The sequence below is a fragment of the Glycine soja genome, chromosome 20 (genome assembly GCF_004193775.1).
Source record: "Glycine soja cultivar W05 chromosome 20, ASM419377v2, whole genome shotgun sequence".
NCBI lineage: Eukaryota > Viridiplantae > Streptophyta > Magnoliopsida > Fabales > Fabaceae > Glycine > Glycine soja.
The window spans coordinates 30,506,493-30,518,645 of NC_041021.1; the positions used below are offsets into that span (position 1 = coordinate 30,506,493).

The 12,153-nt window shown below is 38.6% G+C and overlaps 1 protein-coding gene across 2 annotated transcripts in view; it reads right to left on the reverse strand.

The window, feature by feature from the left end:
* Positions 1–12,153, reverse strand: part of LOC114402956 (chromosome transmission fidelity protein 18 homolog) — an 84,528-nt gene that overhangs the window by 36,986 nt on the left and 35,389 nt on the right. Inside the window, exons 8-10 of one of the 2 annotated variants that reach the window (XM_028365665.1) lie at positions 11,236–11,343; positions 11,022–11,083; positions 2,876–2,920 (exon numbers count right to left, since the gene is read on the reverse strand). In XM_028365665.1, the coding sequence (XP_028221466.1) occupies positions 2,876–2,920; positions 11,022–11,083; positions 11,236–11,343 (215 nt within the window). The remainder of the gene's footprint in view (positions 1–2,875; positions 2,921–11,021; positions 11,084–11,235; positions 11,344–12,153) is intronic. The other variant, XM_028365666.1, reaches the window with a different exon arrangement.

Genomic DNA, 12,153 nt, shown 5'->3' on the forward strand with positions numbered 1-12,153 from the left:
ACCCCCCAGCAGCCTGTACAGAAGGTACATTGTCCCAAGATGCAGATGAATCTCCCCATATGGATTGACATATTTCTTTATTAAAGCACTCTTTTTTAGTTTCTTGGATACAAACAATATCCACCTTATATTTTGAAATGGTCCTTCTGATAGCTGTCCATTTAATCCCCCTCCCCAAACCTCTGGAATTGTAAGAAAGAATGATCATATTATCTGTTTGTTAATTCCCATCTCAGCTGCCACCATATTGTCTCTGTTATCCATGTCTAGCATAATCTCCTTGATATCCTTATCATCTCTCCCGAAACTGAGGCCCATTTCTCTTACTAAAGCACACTGCTTTTCTATTTTATCCCCTTGAATTGTTGGCATGCAATCTGTTTTTGGAACTGAATCTGATTCCACACCTGGTCCTTGAAGGTATTGGGCCTTTCCATGACTTAACAGCACCTCCTTTCTTCTAACATATACCTTTGTGGCTGACTTAATTGGGCCCTTTAACTTCTGGCCCATTTCCCCTATATCTTCCTTTACATAGTGTTGACCAGATTGTAAGTTGACTCCACATTTCTTCAATGTAGGCATGTCAGCCCTATGTGGGTGGTCATTCTCAAGAGGCCGAAACACCTCCCTGTCCCCCTCTGTATCTATGTCTGAACTTCCCTTATTCTCCATATAAATCTGTGCCGTCTGCCCCTCCTCTACTCCTTTACTTTTCTCTGGTGATTTTGCTATACTCATGCTAGCCCAGTTTTGTCTTTCTCCCTTATTAATAAAAGCATTACCACTCTGGGTAATGTGACCGTTGTGGGGTTCGGAATCCACACCACACGAGACTCTTGGGTATCTCCCGCCATTGACCACCTTGGAGTGGTCCACGTCATCCGTGTCACTGATGGACCGGACCGAAGGAGAACGACCAAGGGATTTTACCTAATGGTCACGGCGAGGTTGGGACGAACGGAGGTTGTTCCAGTGATTAGGAAAACCATCGTCCGTGTCGTCAAAGCCACCGTCACTGTCATCGGTGCCGGAGTTACGCCCAGGAGTGCCGTCGCCGGGGAGAGCTGGGGTGTTTGGCTGCGTCGATAAAGGTGATGGAGGGAACCAGCTATTGTTCCGATAGCTCTTCATTTTCGTGCCCATGCTACTCGTATCCTCCACCACAGTGAGCTCATAATCCTCCCGTATCTTATAGTAATTTAGAGTATCATAAATTATCTCTAACAATGAATCCTTTTATTTCCTTATTATCTCTTGGAATTAATTTCCGTGTTTTCTTATATTTCATGATTTGTGACCTTGTTAAATTAGGATTTCGATCTAGTATTAATATGAATAAGGGTTAATGCTTTATGTTTTGAAAATCTAAACACATCCTATCATAACAACTCAGTATCAATCTCAACATATTCAGTCTCTTTAATCCTCTCGTCCTTCTCCCATATCTAAAACAACAATAGTAAACTTCTGGCAGATGTTTCTGGTGAAGATTGAGATATCAGTACGAATTTCTAAGAAGGTTCATATTTTGGATGTGCACACAGTCAATCTCATTATAATTATAAATCATTATAATGCATACATAAACAGTTGTTAAATTGATAAGTGGCTAAAGCAAAGGATTAATTAAAATGTGACTAAACATATTTTCTTAATAAAATCAAATGTAATTCAAGTTAAAGTAATATCTATACCATCAAATGAATCCATCGTACATCCTACATTATGAAGTGTTGTATTGGCATAACTTTTTGTTCCAATTCCAAATTCTATCATTTTACAATACCAGGAAAACATTTGTTACCTTTTTCTAACTCTGTCCTCCCTCTATACTAGTTCTTAATAACTATTCCTCTTTCATATAGTATACTACCAGAAAAAGGGATAATTTAGTCCTATTGTCATTTTTTTCCAAAAATTTAGGATTTCCTTAAAGCTGACCCTACTGGGCTTTATTCTACCAAGTCAGCATATAGGCTCTTGTTACCTACCAATAGCCCTGGTCAGCACAGTAGGAATTTCCAGATTCTAAGGAAGCTTAAAATCCCCCCAAGGGCTGAGATGTTCTCATGGAGATTGTTTAGGGATAGACTCCCTACCAGGGTTAATTTGCTCAGGAGAAATGTGGTTCTACAGGATACTATGTGTCCTCTTTGTGGAAATCACCAGGAGGAGGCTGGCCATCTCTTTTTTCATTGCAGAATGACTATAGGGCTGTGGTGGGAATTCATGAGTTGGACCCAGATTACAGGAGCTTTCTCAGATGACCCAGCTAGACATTTTATTCAATTCTGTGATGGCTTTGGGGCACAGAGGAATCACAGTAGATGGTGTGTATGGTGGATTGCTCTAACTAGTACTATTTGGCAGCACAGGAATTCCCTCCTGTTTAAGGGCACCCCATTTGAACCTCCCAAAGTGATGGATAATGCTTTATTTCATGCTTGGTCTTGGCTTAAAGCTACAGAGAAAGGTTTCAATATTCCATTTAACCATTGGTCTACCAATCTTCCGGAGTCCTTTGGTTAACTTGTAATATTTCCTTTCGTGGTGGGTTTTTTTTGTTGGGTATTGTTTTGGAAGGTGGCACTTTCAGTGTCTTGTATTTGTTATACTCAGTACTTCTGGTACTGTTATGTTTATATATTAATAATACTATATTTTTGCCTTCCAAAAAAAAATGCAACACACTAAAACGATATTTATTTTAAAATGGGGTATTCTAGACCAGCCCCCAAAAATAATTGGAACCAAAGAGTAATCAAGTATGTCAACAATTAGAAAATAAATTAAGTAGGCATAGATATCATAAGTAAACTTGAACCCATTCTAGATATGTATGAAGTATGAACTATTTCAAGCTAATGGTCACCTGTTTACCACACGACTAACCGTTGGTTGAACAAATATATGAACCCTGTCAAGGAGCAAAAGTTTTTGTAAAGAAATCAAATTATATATAAATTCATATCTACAAATAACAGAAGGATTGATGCAAACAGGAAAGGCAGGAATATTAGCTTGAGATAAAATTAGTATTTAGGGATAAAGGATCAAGTTGTAACAAAAAGAAACCTCTTGTCAGAATCCCACTATATATTTTATTTCCTTTTATAGATAGGATTTAAATACCATAATTAGGAGATTTGATTAGCTGCATATTTTGTATTTATGACCATGAATCATTGACCCTTAATTATAGGAATTGACCGTGGACACAATGATGAGCATTACTTTAGGAGTTTCCTTTTTTAGATTACCTTGTATTCTATTTAAGAGCACATGTTCTTCTATCTATATGAATCAGAAAATTATCCTCTGACATGGTATCAGTGCTCCAAAATCTGTGGGAGCCTATGTAAACTCGTGGCCTACACTACCACACATTTTTTTCTTCCGCTACGCGACCTGTATTGTTTTTTTCTCCTCCCTTTGACGGCCTATATTAGCAATTTTTTTCTGCCCTAAAACACCCTCCACACCTTTGAATCTCACCCACCAAAACTGAGAATGTCTGCAGCAGCCAATAATCCCGGTCAAGCTAAAAATAACGGCACTATTGAGCTACAAAATATTCAACCCAGCCGTCGTCTCAATGGAAAAAACTACCTCAAATGGTCTCACTTTGTCCAAACTTTCTAAAAGGGAAGGGCAAATTGAATCATCTTACTGTGATAGATGCCCCAAAATCCACAGACAATATCTTTGGTGCCTGGAATGAAGCATATGCAGTATGTCGAGGCTGTGGAATTCCATGATGCCAGAGGTGAGCAATGCTTGCATGTTCATGAAGACCGCCAAGGATGTGTGGGATAGCTGTAAACAAAAATATTCCAAGGTTGGTGATGCTGCTCAAATTTATGAAATAAAGATGAAGATCGTGACTACCAAACAACGAGACCGATCCGTTAGTGAGTATGCCTAGACTCTGCAGAATCTTTGGCTGGATTTAGACCATTATGAACAATTTGAAGCAAAATGCACAGAAGATGCTGATTTACTCAAACGTTACAAGAAGGACAAAATCTATAAGTTCTCGACTGGACTAAATCAGTGGCAGAACAGTCAACCTGGAGGTGTAGCCCCCAAGATGGAGATCGACAAAGGAGAGAACAAGGATTCTCTATGGTGTACCTTTTGTAAGAAGTGAAGACATACCCAAGACAAATGCTGGAAACGTCATGGTAAGCCTCCAAATCCGAACTGAAATAGGACCACCAAAGGTACCCAACGAGGAGAACCAACACAAGCCCGCCTAGCTCAGTCAGGTGCTGCAGCGGGCACTCCTTCTAGACCCCTTACAAATTACAATACAGAAGAAATTGAAAAATTGAGGAAAGTCCTAGAGACTTTAGTCAAACCCACAAACACAGGTAGTTCTTCCTTGGCATTCTCAGGTACTTCCCAAGCCTATGATCTCAGCATTCTACAATCTATTGCACAAGGGACAAGGGTTGTTGATTCTGGAGCTTCAAATCACATGACCATTCCTTTACTGAATTTATCCCATATAGACCTTGTCCTAGCAATAAAAAAATTGCAAGTGCAGATGACACATTTATTACAGTTGCTGGATTTAATTGTGAAAGATGTTTTACATGTGCCCAAATTATCTGTCAAACTGCTTTCATTCATAAACTTACAACGGATTTACAATGTTTAGTGACATTCTCTCCCACCCTATGCAAATTTCAGGATCAGGGAACGGGGAAGATGATTGGACTTACTACGGAGGAAAATGAGCTCTACCTTCTTAAGGAAGCTCGTGGGACATGTAGCACTAAGAGTCAACTTCCATTGTCTTTGTTGTCAGAGTAACTTCCTTCCCACAATAAAGACATATGGTTGTGTCACTATCGTTTAGGTCACCCTTCATTTAGTACTGTGAATGTATGTGTATGAAGGTTTTGATGATGCCAAGACAAAAGAAACACAAGTTTTATTTCAAGTCCAAATCAAGACCAAGAAAACAAAGATCAAGAAGAAAGCTAAGTCTTAGTCTATCTTTGTTAAAAGAGTCTCTTAGTGATTGCAAAGATTTGACCTCACAACATAGTTTTCAAATTGATTTTAAAATAATTTAACATTTTCTGAAAAAGGCATTTTCCACTGGTAATCGATTACCAGGCATTCTAATCGATTACCAGAAGCAAAACTATTTTAAAAGCTTTTTCAGAAAGTTTGAAGTTTAAAATTTGAAAGCGGTAATCGATTACCACTTGTCTGTAATCGATTACCAGTAACGGAATTACAAAAATTCAAATTGAAAAGTCATGACTCCTCATTACATAACTGTGTAATCGATTAACAAAGAGTTGTAATCAATTACCAATGAGAAAATTTTAAAAGTTACTCTGAAAAGTCACATCCCTTCATAAGTTTTTGAAAAACCACCAAGGCCTATAAATATGTGACTTATCTACGAAAGTTTTTAAGAGAGTTTTTCAAAACCTTATTGTCTTATCCTCTCAAAAACAAATCATTATCCAAACACTTGCAAATCAATTAAGGATTCTTCTAAGAACTTCATCTTGTATCTTCTTATCTAAAAGAGAGAAAAACATTTGTACTTTCTTTAAAGATTTATTGAGATCAAGAGGTTGTTTGTCTCTTGAATTGTGAGTTTCTTGAACACAAGGGAAAGGGATCCCTCGAGTGTTCAGAATTTGTAAAAATGATTTTTACAAAGTTAGTGGAAATCTCAAGTGGGTTGCTTCACTCCTCCCCCCTCCCCCCTCCCCCCCCCCCCCCCCCCGCCTACTCCTTAAGTTATTGTTATTGAGGCCACTTGTCTCTAAAAATTATGTTTCCTAGCTTGTTTCAAGGACTAGACATAGGAGTGTTTCATTGTGATGATTGTGAATTTGCTAAACACAAACATGCTAGCTTTCCTATCTGTAATAAAAGAATGTCAATTCCTTTTTCCTTGGTACATAGTGATGTTTGGGGTCCATCCAACATTCCAAATATCTGGGGCCCGCTGGTTTGTCATTTTTATTGATGATTGTACTCAAGTATCCTGGTTTGTTACTCTAATGCTGATTGGGCAGGATGACCATCAAACAGGAGTTTCACGTCTAGATATTGTGTCCTTATTGGAGGAAACTTTTTTTTTTGAACGGCCAAAAGTATCATATATTAGATATTAAATAAGGATAGTACCAGAGGTACTACAGAGATACAAAAAGAAAGCCATAGGCTGAGGATATAAAGAAAAACTACACAAGCTTCCCCAACTAGAGACCTTACAAAAAACCACCCATCCTTCCCAGACTAGGAGAAGGCAAAGGACATAGAAGATGACCATTGATTAAACGGAATGGCAAAGTCCTTTTCCCACCGCCTCAACCAAGACCAGGTAAGATAAATTGCATCATCCACCAATTTAGAAATGGCAAACTGATGATTTTTAAAAATCATGGCGTTCCTATAGTTCCAAATAGAAACTGTGGCTGCTACCCACCAAACCTTCCACTTTCTATTAATAGCTTGCGAAGCAGCCAAAGAGAGGTGCTGAGTGAAGTGATCCACAGGCCTACAATGCATGACTCTAGCTTCGTTGACCCAAGAGGTAAATTCCCACCACAGTGGCATAATCTTATTGCAAGAAAAGAAAAGATGAGAGGCAGATTCCACTTGGCTTTGGCAAAAGTTCAAGAAGCAAAAATCCGTTGCTAGATCTAGTTCCGAAGTTGAGTATTGTGTCATGGCAGCAGCTGCATCTAAGATCACATCACTTAGGCAACTTCTCCAACAGATAAAATTTGGAGACGTTCAACATACCAAACTATTATGTGACAATGCTCTAGCTTGAGGGTAGTGTGAAATATACAATTAGGATATGATTGATATGCTTTAATTGTATAGCTAAAATTAGGGATTTCCTTATTTAATCTTCATTATTAGGTTTCCCTTATGATGTATCAATTCTTATTATAAATAAAGGTATTGTGTGTGGTAATAACACAGCACAATAAATTCCTTTCTAACAAAAGCTATATTCAAAACCGCATCTAAAAGTAAATGGATTAAGAACCAATCATCAATGCATTCTTTCATTTTTTTTTTCCAGACAAAGGCAAGAAACAGTTTAACTTTCCTAATAATGGAACGAATAAATTTGAATAGGGTGAGGTTTGGCTGATGGCAGTTGCTGGACGTAAGCATCTCCTAAGCCAAAGCCAGAAACAAGTTGTTAGAAGCAACAATCGAGCAATGTTGTAGGTAGGATGATGAGCATTGGGCTTGGCCACCTACAGTTGGCACTAGTTGGCAACATGAGGTGGGTGGTGGTTACGGAAAAACTAGAACATGTAGACTTGAAATCAAGTTGCAAAGGCTTGAGAAGAATAGAAAGTATGAGCATGAAGAAAATAGTTTCATCTCTATTATTTCATAAGTGCAAAGATTCATTATATAAAAAGAAGAAAACAAAAAAAAAATAACAAAAAATATTCCCAAAATTCACTAGGAATGAAACAAAAATAAAATAGTTGACAATAATCCTTCCAATTAACATGATGCCATGATTCTCTTGAAATTTAGGTATTGATTTCCAACAAAAGTTTGCCATCAAAGTTTCTCAAATAGCGAGATAAGACATCAGTTGCTACTATTGGGTTGAAGGTTATAGGGAAACTGTTAGGAACAGGAACAAAGAATTGAGATGAGAAAGAAAAGAAAGGATTTTATTGACTAGTAGTAAAAAAAATAGAAAATAGGACAGAAAACTCTCCTCCAAGGGTTTTCCCTTCTCAAAGGATTTTCCTTTTCACAATTAACTAATGCTCAATCTACAAATGATAAGATCTCCCTCTCTCCTATCCTTTTTTCCCTATTTATATCTCTAATAAACCCCTTTATCTAACTAACTAATCAAGATACTAAATGTAGTAACTAACTTATTAATAGTTTTACTATGTTAACTAATTTTCCCTTCTTATATCCTAACAATACACCCCTCCTAAAAATCAACCTTGTCCTCATGGTTGGAATTTGAAAACTAAAATCACACACATCCTCAAGTTTTCTCCTTTCCATCTGAAATTTTCTTTGCTCTTCATCCTTTCGCTGGGCTTCTTCCACCAATGCAACCTGACGAGCAAGTTCTTGTCTCTGTGGTACTTCCTGCTCTTCACGCTCAATTGCTTCCCGAAGAACTTCAGCAGCGAAAAGTAAGTGGTTGCAGTATCCAACATGTGTTAATTTTGTTTCCATCAAACCCATGAATATGTAGGTAGGAAGCAGCAGACAACTGACTAAATACACGAACAAGATTTTGCAGCTCAGCAACAATTGCTCTCACCTGCAACCTCTTTGCCTTTTGTAGTGTTGATGCTGAAAACTTTTGCATTTCAACCCCTGCATCAAACCTTAAATTATAGTTTGAGGATGCCAAATGGATGGCTATTAGTAGAGTTTTTGTCCAGCCTTGTCACTGTTCAGCTTCATAATGTGTACAAGCTAAAGATTGAAGTATTTGAGAGTATGTGTTATAATAAAAATTCTGCAAGCAATTTTGATATATTTTCACAGCCAAAGTAAAATTTCCCTGAGCAAAATAAACATGCGCCAGATTTATCCTCACATCACACATCTAGACAAAAACACTACCAATGTTGTTAATGGCAGATGGCGGTTCGTGGCGGAAAGCCAAAAATCCGCCATAAAAATATGGCGGATGGCGTAGCGGAAAATGGCAGATGTCATGGCGGACAAAAAAAAATACATATATATAAAGTCATTGAAATTGAAAAAAACAATGGATTGCATTCAAATAAACTAAAAATATTTCATGAGTTCATACAATAATCAATTACCAAAAGGAAAAAATGGGACTGTCAAAAGTAAAAAGAGGGTGTCAAATAGCAAAAGGAAAAAAAAAAGTTGCAGGCAGAAAAAAGGGATGTCAAACAGCAAAAACAAAATTTAAAAAAAAAATAAAAGCTGAAGGGCACCACTTCACCCGCGATGTTGTTTGCCTTCATGGGGGTGCTAGTCGCTGTTCCTGGCCCATGCTCGCGCCGCCGTTCCTGTCGGTGCTCGCGCCGCCGTTCCTGCCGAAGTTGGCTGCATTCTATGTGCAGACTGCAGAGGGTGTCGCGGCTGGGTGCAGCTGGGTCGCGGTATGAATGTTGGGTGCTAGGGAGGAGGGTGCGGCTGGTTTGCTTTTGGTTGGAGGGCTGCGTTTTGATTAACAGGTGCATGGGAGGGGAGGGCTAAGCTTTTGAATGAATTACCGGGTAGGGTTGGGTCGGGTCAGCCCAACTCCTACCGTGGACAAAAAACAAAAAAAATCTGTCATTTTTCACCTCGCCGCCATCTACAACCCGCCACGCCACCGCTATTTAGTGGCGTTTTTTTTCAAAAAACCGCTACGCAATTCCGCCGTGACGCCACCATGGCCGCCATTTAACAACATTGAACACTACCACTTGCAGCTTCTTGAACCTGTGTAAAGATATCCTTTGAAACATCAAAATGGCCCTTTTCCACTAGTTGTTACAAGTGGTTTGGTGTATAGCAGTTTGGCTAGCATGCCAAAATCCCTTAGCTTTGTCAACAAAGAAGACCCATCTATCTCCTTGAGAAGTTGTAGCTCTGGTGATGACAACCCATTACGGGTCGTATGTGAGCTTGCATCCGGTGGGTCTGGTGGTGGTGTAGACGCAATCAGTCTCCATATAATCCCAATTTCCATGGCTGTGGGTTTCATAAAGAAACCATTATCACCCTCAACTTCAACGACATTTGCTACCCAGGAATGAGATTCTTTGATGATAATTGAGAAATTCCCTTCTTGTTCCTGCATTTTTTGTTGCAAATTACCAGACTCTTCCATCCTGATCTCCTCTACCGTCTCAGCATCAATGGTTTTCGAGTCTGTCTTCGACACCAAGCTCCTCCCCACAATGGGCGCCAATTCTCTCATTGGCAGAACCCTCAAGGGATTTTACTAAATCACTCTCTTGCTGTGACTTTGTTACCCACACACCCAACCGCAAAGTCGATACTGTTTGCATGGGTTATTTGTCCTCTTTTTTGAACTCAAGATTGATGCCCTTTTCTTGATCAACAATTGTAGCATTTGTTTGATCTCTTTAATTCCCTCAAGGTTTTCTTGATCTTCATTTCAGAGGGCAGCTCCTCCATGCCTTCCTCCCTTTTAACCTCAAGAATGTTTTCTAAACTTTTTAGCCGTGTCCAAGCTTCAACTCTGAAATGCTGATTTTGCAAGACTGATGGTGCAACCCACAAGAATTGGGTTCCTCTTCCTCACTGTCCTCACTAGACCTGTTATTGTCACTGTTCTCCTCTTCCGGCTTCTTGTCTCTGTTGACCGAGTTTCCCCCACCATCTGAAGGTGGCTTTCCTTTCTTGAATTCAAGAAGTAATTCCTTGATTTGCCTCATGTCCAGCAATCTTTCTTTTATGAGATCCATGTCTGGTTTTAGGTCTGTAATCACCTTTCCATACTCGTTGGCCAATTTCTCAAAAGCACTCACTCTGCTCTCCATCACGCAACTCGGATCCAGCAAGTTGAACCAATTGTTAGGAACCAGCATTGAAATGAGAAACAAAATAAAAGATTTTATTGACTAGTAAGAAAAGAACAAAAAACAAGAGAGAAAACTCTCCTCCAAGGGATTCTCTTCACAAAGGATTTCTCCTTTCACAAAGAGCTTATGCTTGATCTACAAATGATACAATCTCCCTCTCCCCTATCCTTCTTCCCCTATTTATATCTAATTAACCCCTTTATCTAACTAACTAACCCCTTAACTAACTAATCAATAGTCTAATTATGTTAACTAACTTTCCCTTATCCTTATATCCTAACACAAACTAAATCAACACGCAAATAAGATTTTGATCTGGCAAAGTTTTAAAATTGTGGCAAACAATCATGAAAATTTAATTAAAAGAGAAAAACAATTTAAGGTAGTATAGAATATTTAAGGAAGGTTCAGACATAGAACATTAATGTCATAGATTAGTTATCTAAATTAGAAACTTACTTGGCTACCTGACGTAATGGTCTTAAGGCAGGTGCATATAGGTCATTACAAATGCAAATCACCTACATTAACAACCAATATCAACATCACTGCAAATGATTTGTCTAGTGAACAATACTGACAATAGGAACTGCAAATGATTTGTCTAGTGAACAATACTGACAATAGGAACATCAGAACATCCAAAAAAAAAAAAAGAACATCCAAAACTCACAGGTCTTGAAAGTGAAGCTGCTTTCGAACCCTTTTTTGATGACTTCCTTTCCTGCTGTCCTTTGCCAAAACTTTGTTTCCCAGCATCAGGCTTCCTTTCGGAAGAAATCTGCATGATTTGATTTGAATAGAGCTTTATGATTTCCCATAAAAACCTTTCATCAAAGTTTCCTTGTAACTATTAGTAATACTTTACCAGAAAAAGGAGGCCTTAACTAGCATTTTTTTTTGAACTGCAAAGATAATTTATATTGATAATTAGAAGTACCAGTGGTACTACAGGTTACAATGAGAAATTACATCTGAAGATTAGCCATACAGGCACCCATCAAAATACAACACATAAAACCTGCCCTTCCTAATAGTGTTAAATAAATACTAAAGACATTGCTGAGGACCACTGTGTAAAAGGGACAGTGAAGTCCTTTTCCCACCCCTTCAGCCAGGTCCACAAAACGAAAAGAATGGTATCTGCCAATTTAGAGATATCAAAGGATTGATTCTGAAAAATGATATCATTCCTAACTTTCCAGATTGAGTTTGTAGCTGCCAACCACCAGATTTTCCATCTTCTACCAATAGCCTGTGTTCCTGCAGTAGGTGCATGTTGGAGAAAATTATCCATTGGTCTACAATTGATGGTTCTGTCTTCCTTCACCCAGGATAAGAATTCTCACCACAGAGGCTGAATTTTGTCACAAGTGAAAAATAAGTGGGAAGCAGACTCAGACTTGCTGTGGCAGAAAGGGCACAAATCATTGTTAGTTTGAATTTGCAGCTTAGCCAGGTTATCCTTAGTGGGAAGTCTATCCCATAACAACCTCCAGGCAAAGGACAAGGCTCTCGGGGGGATTTTAATATCCCATAGTTGCTGGAATGCCAAGTACTAGACCTCAGAAGGCTGCTCATCTTTTAGCAC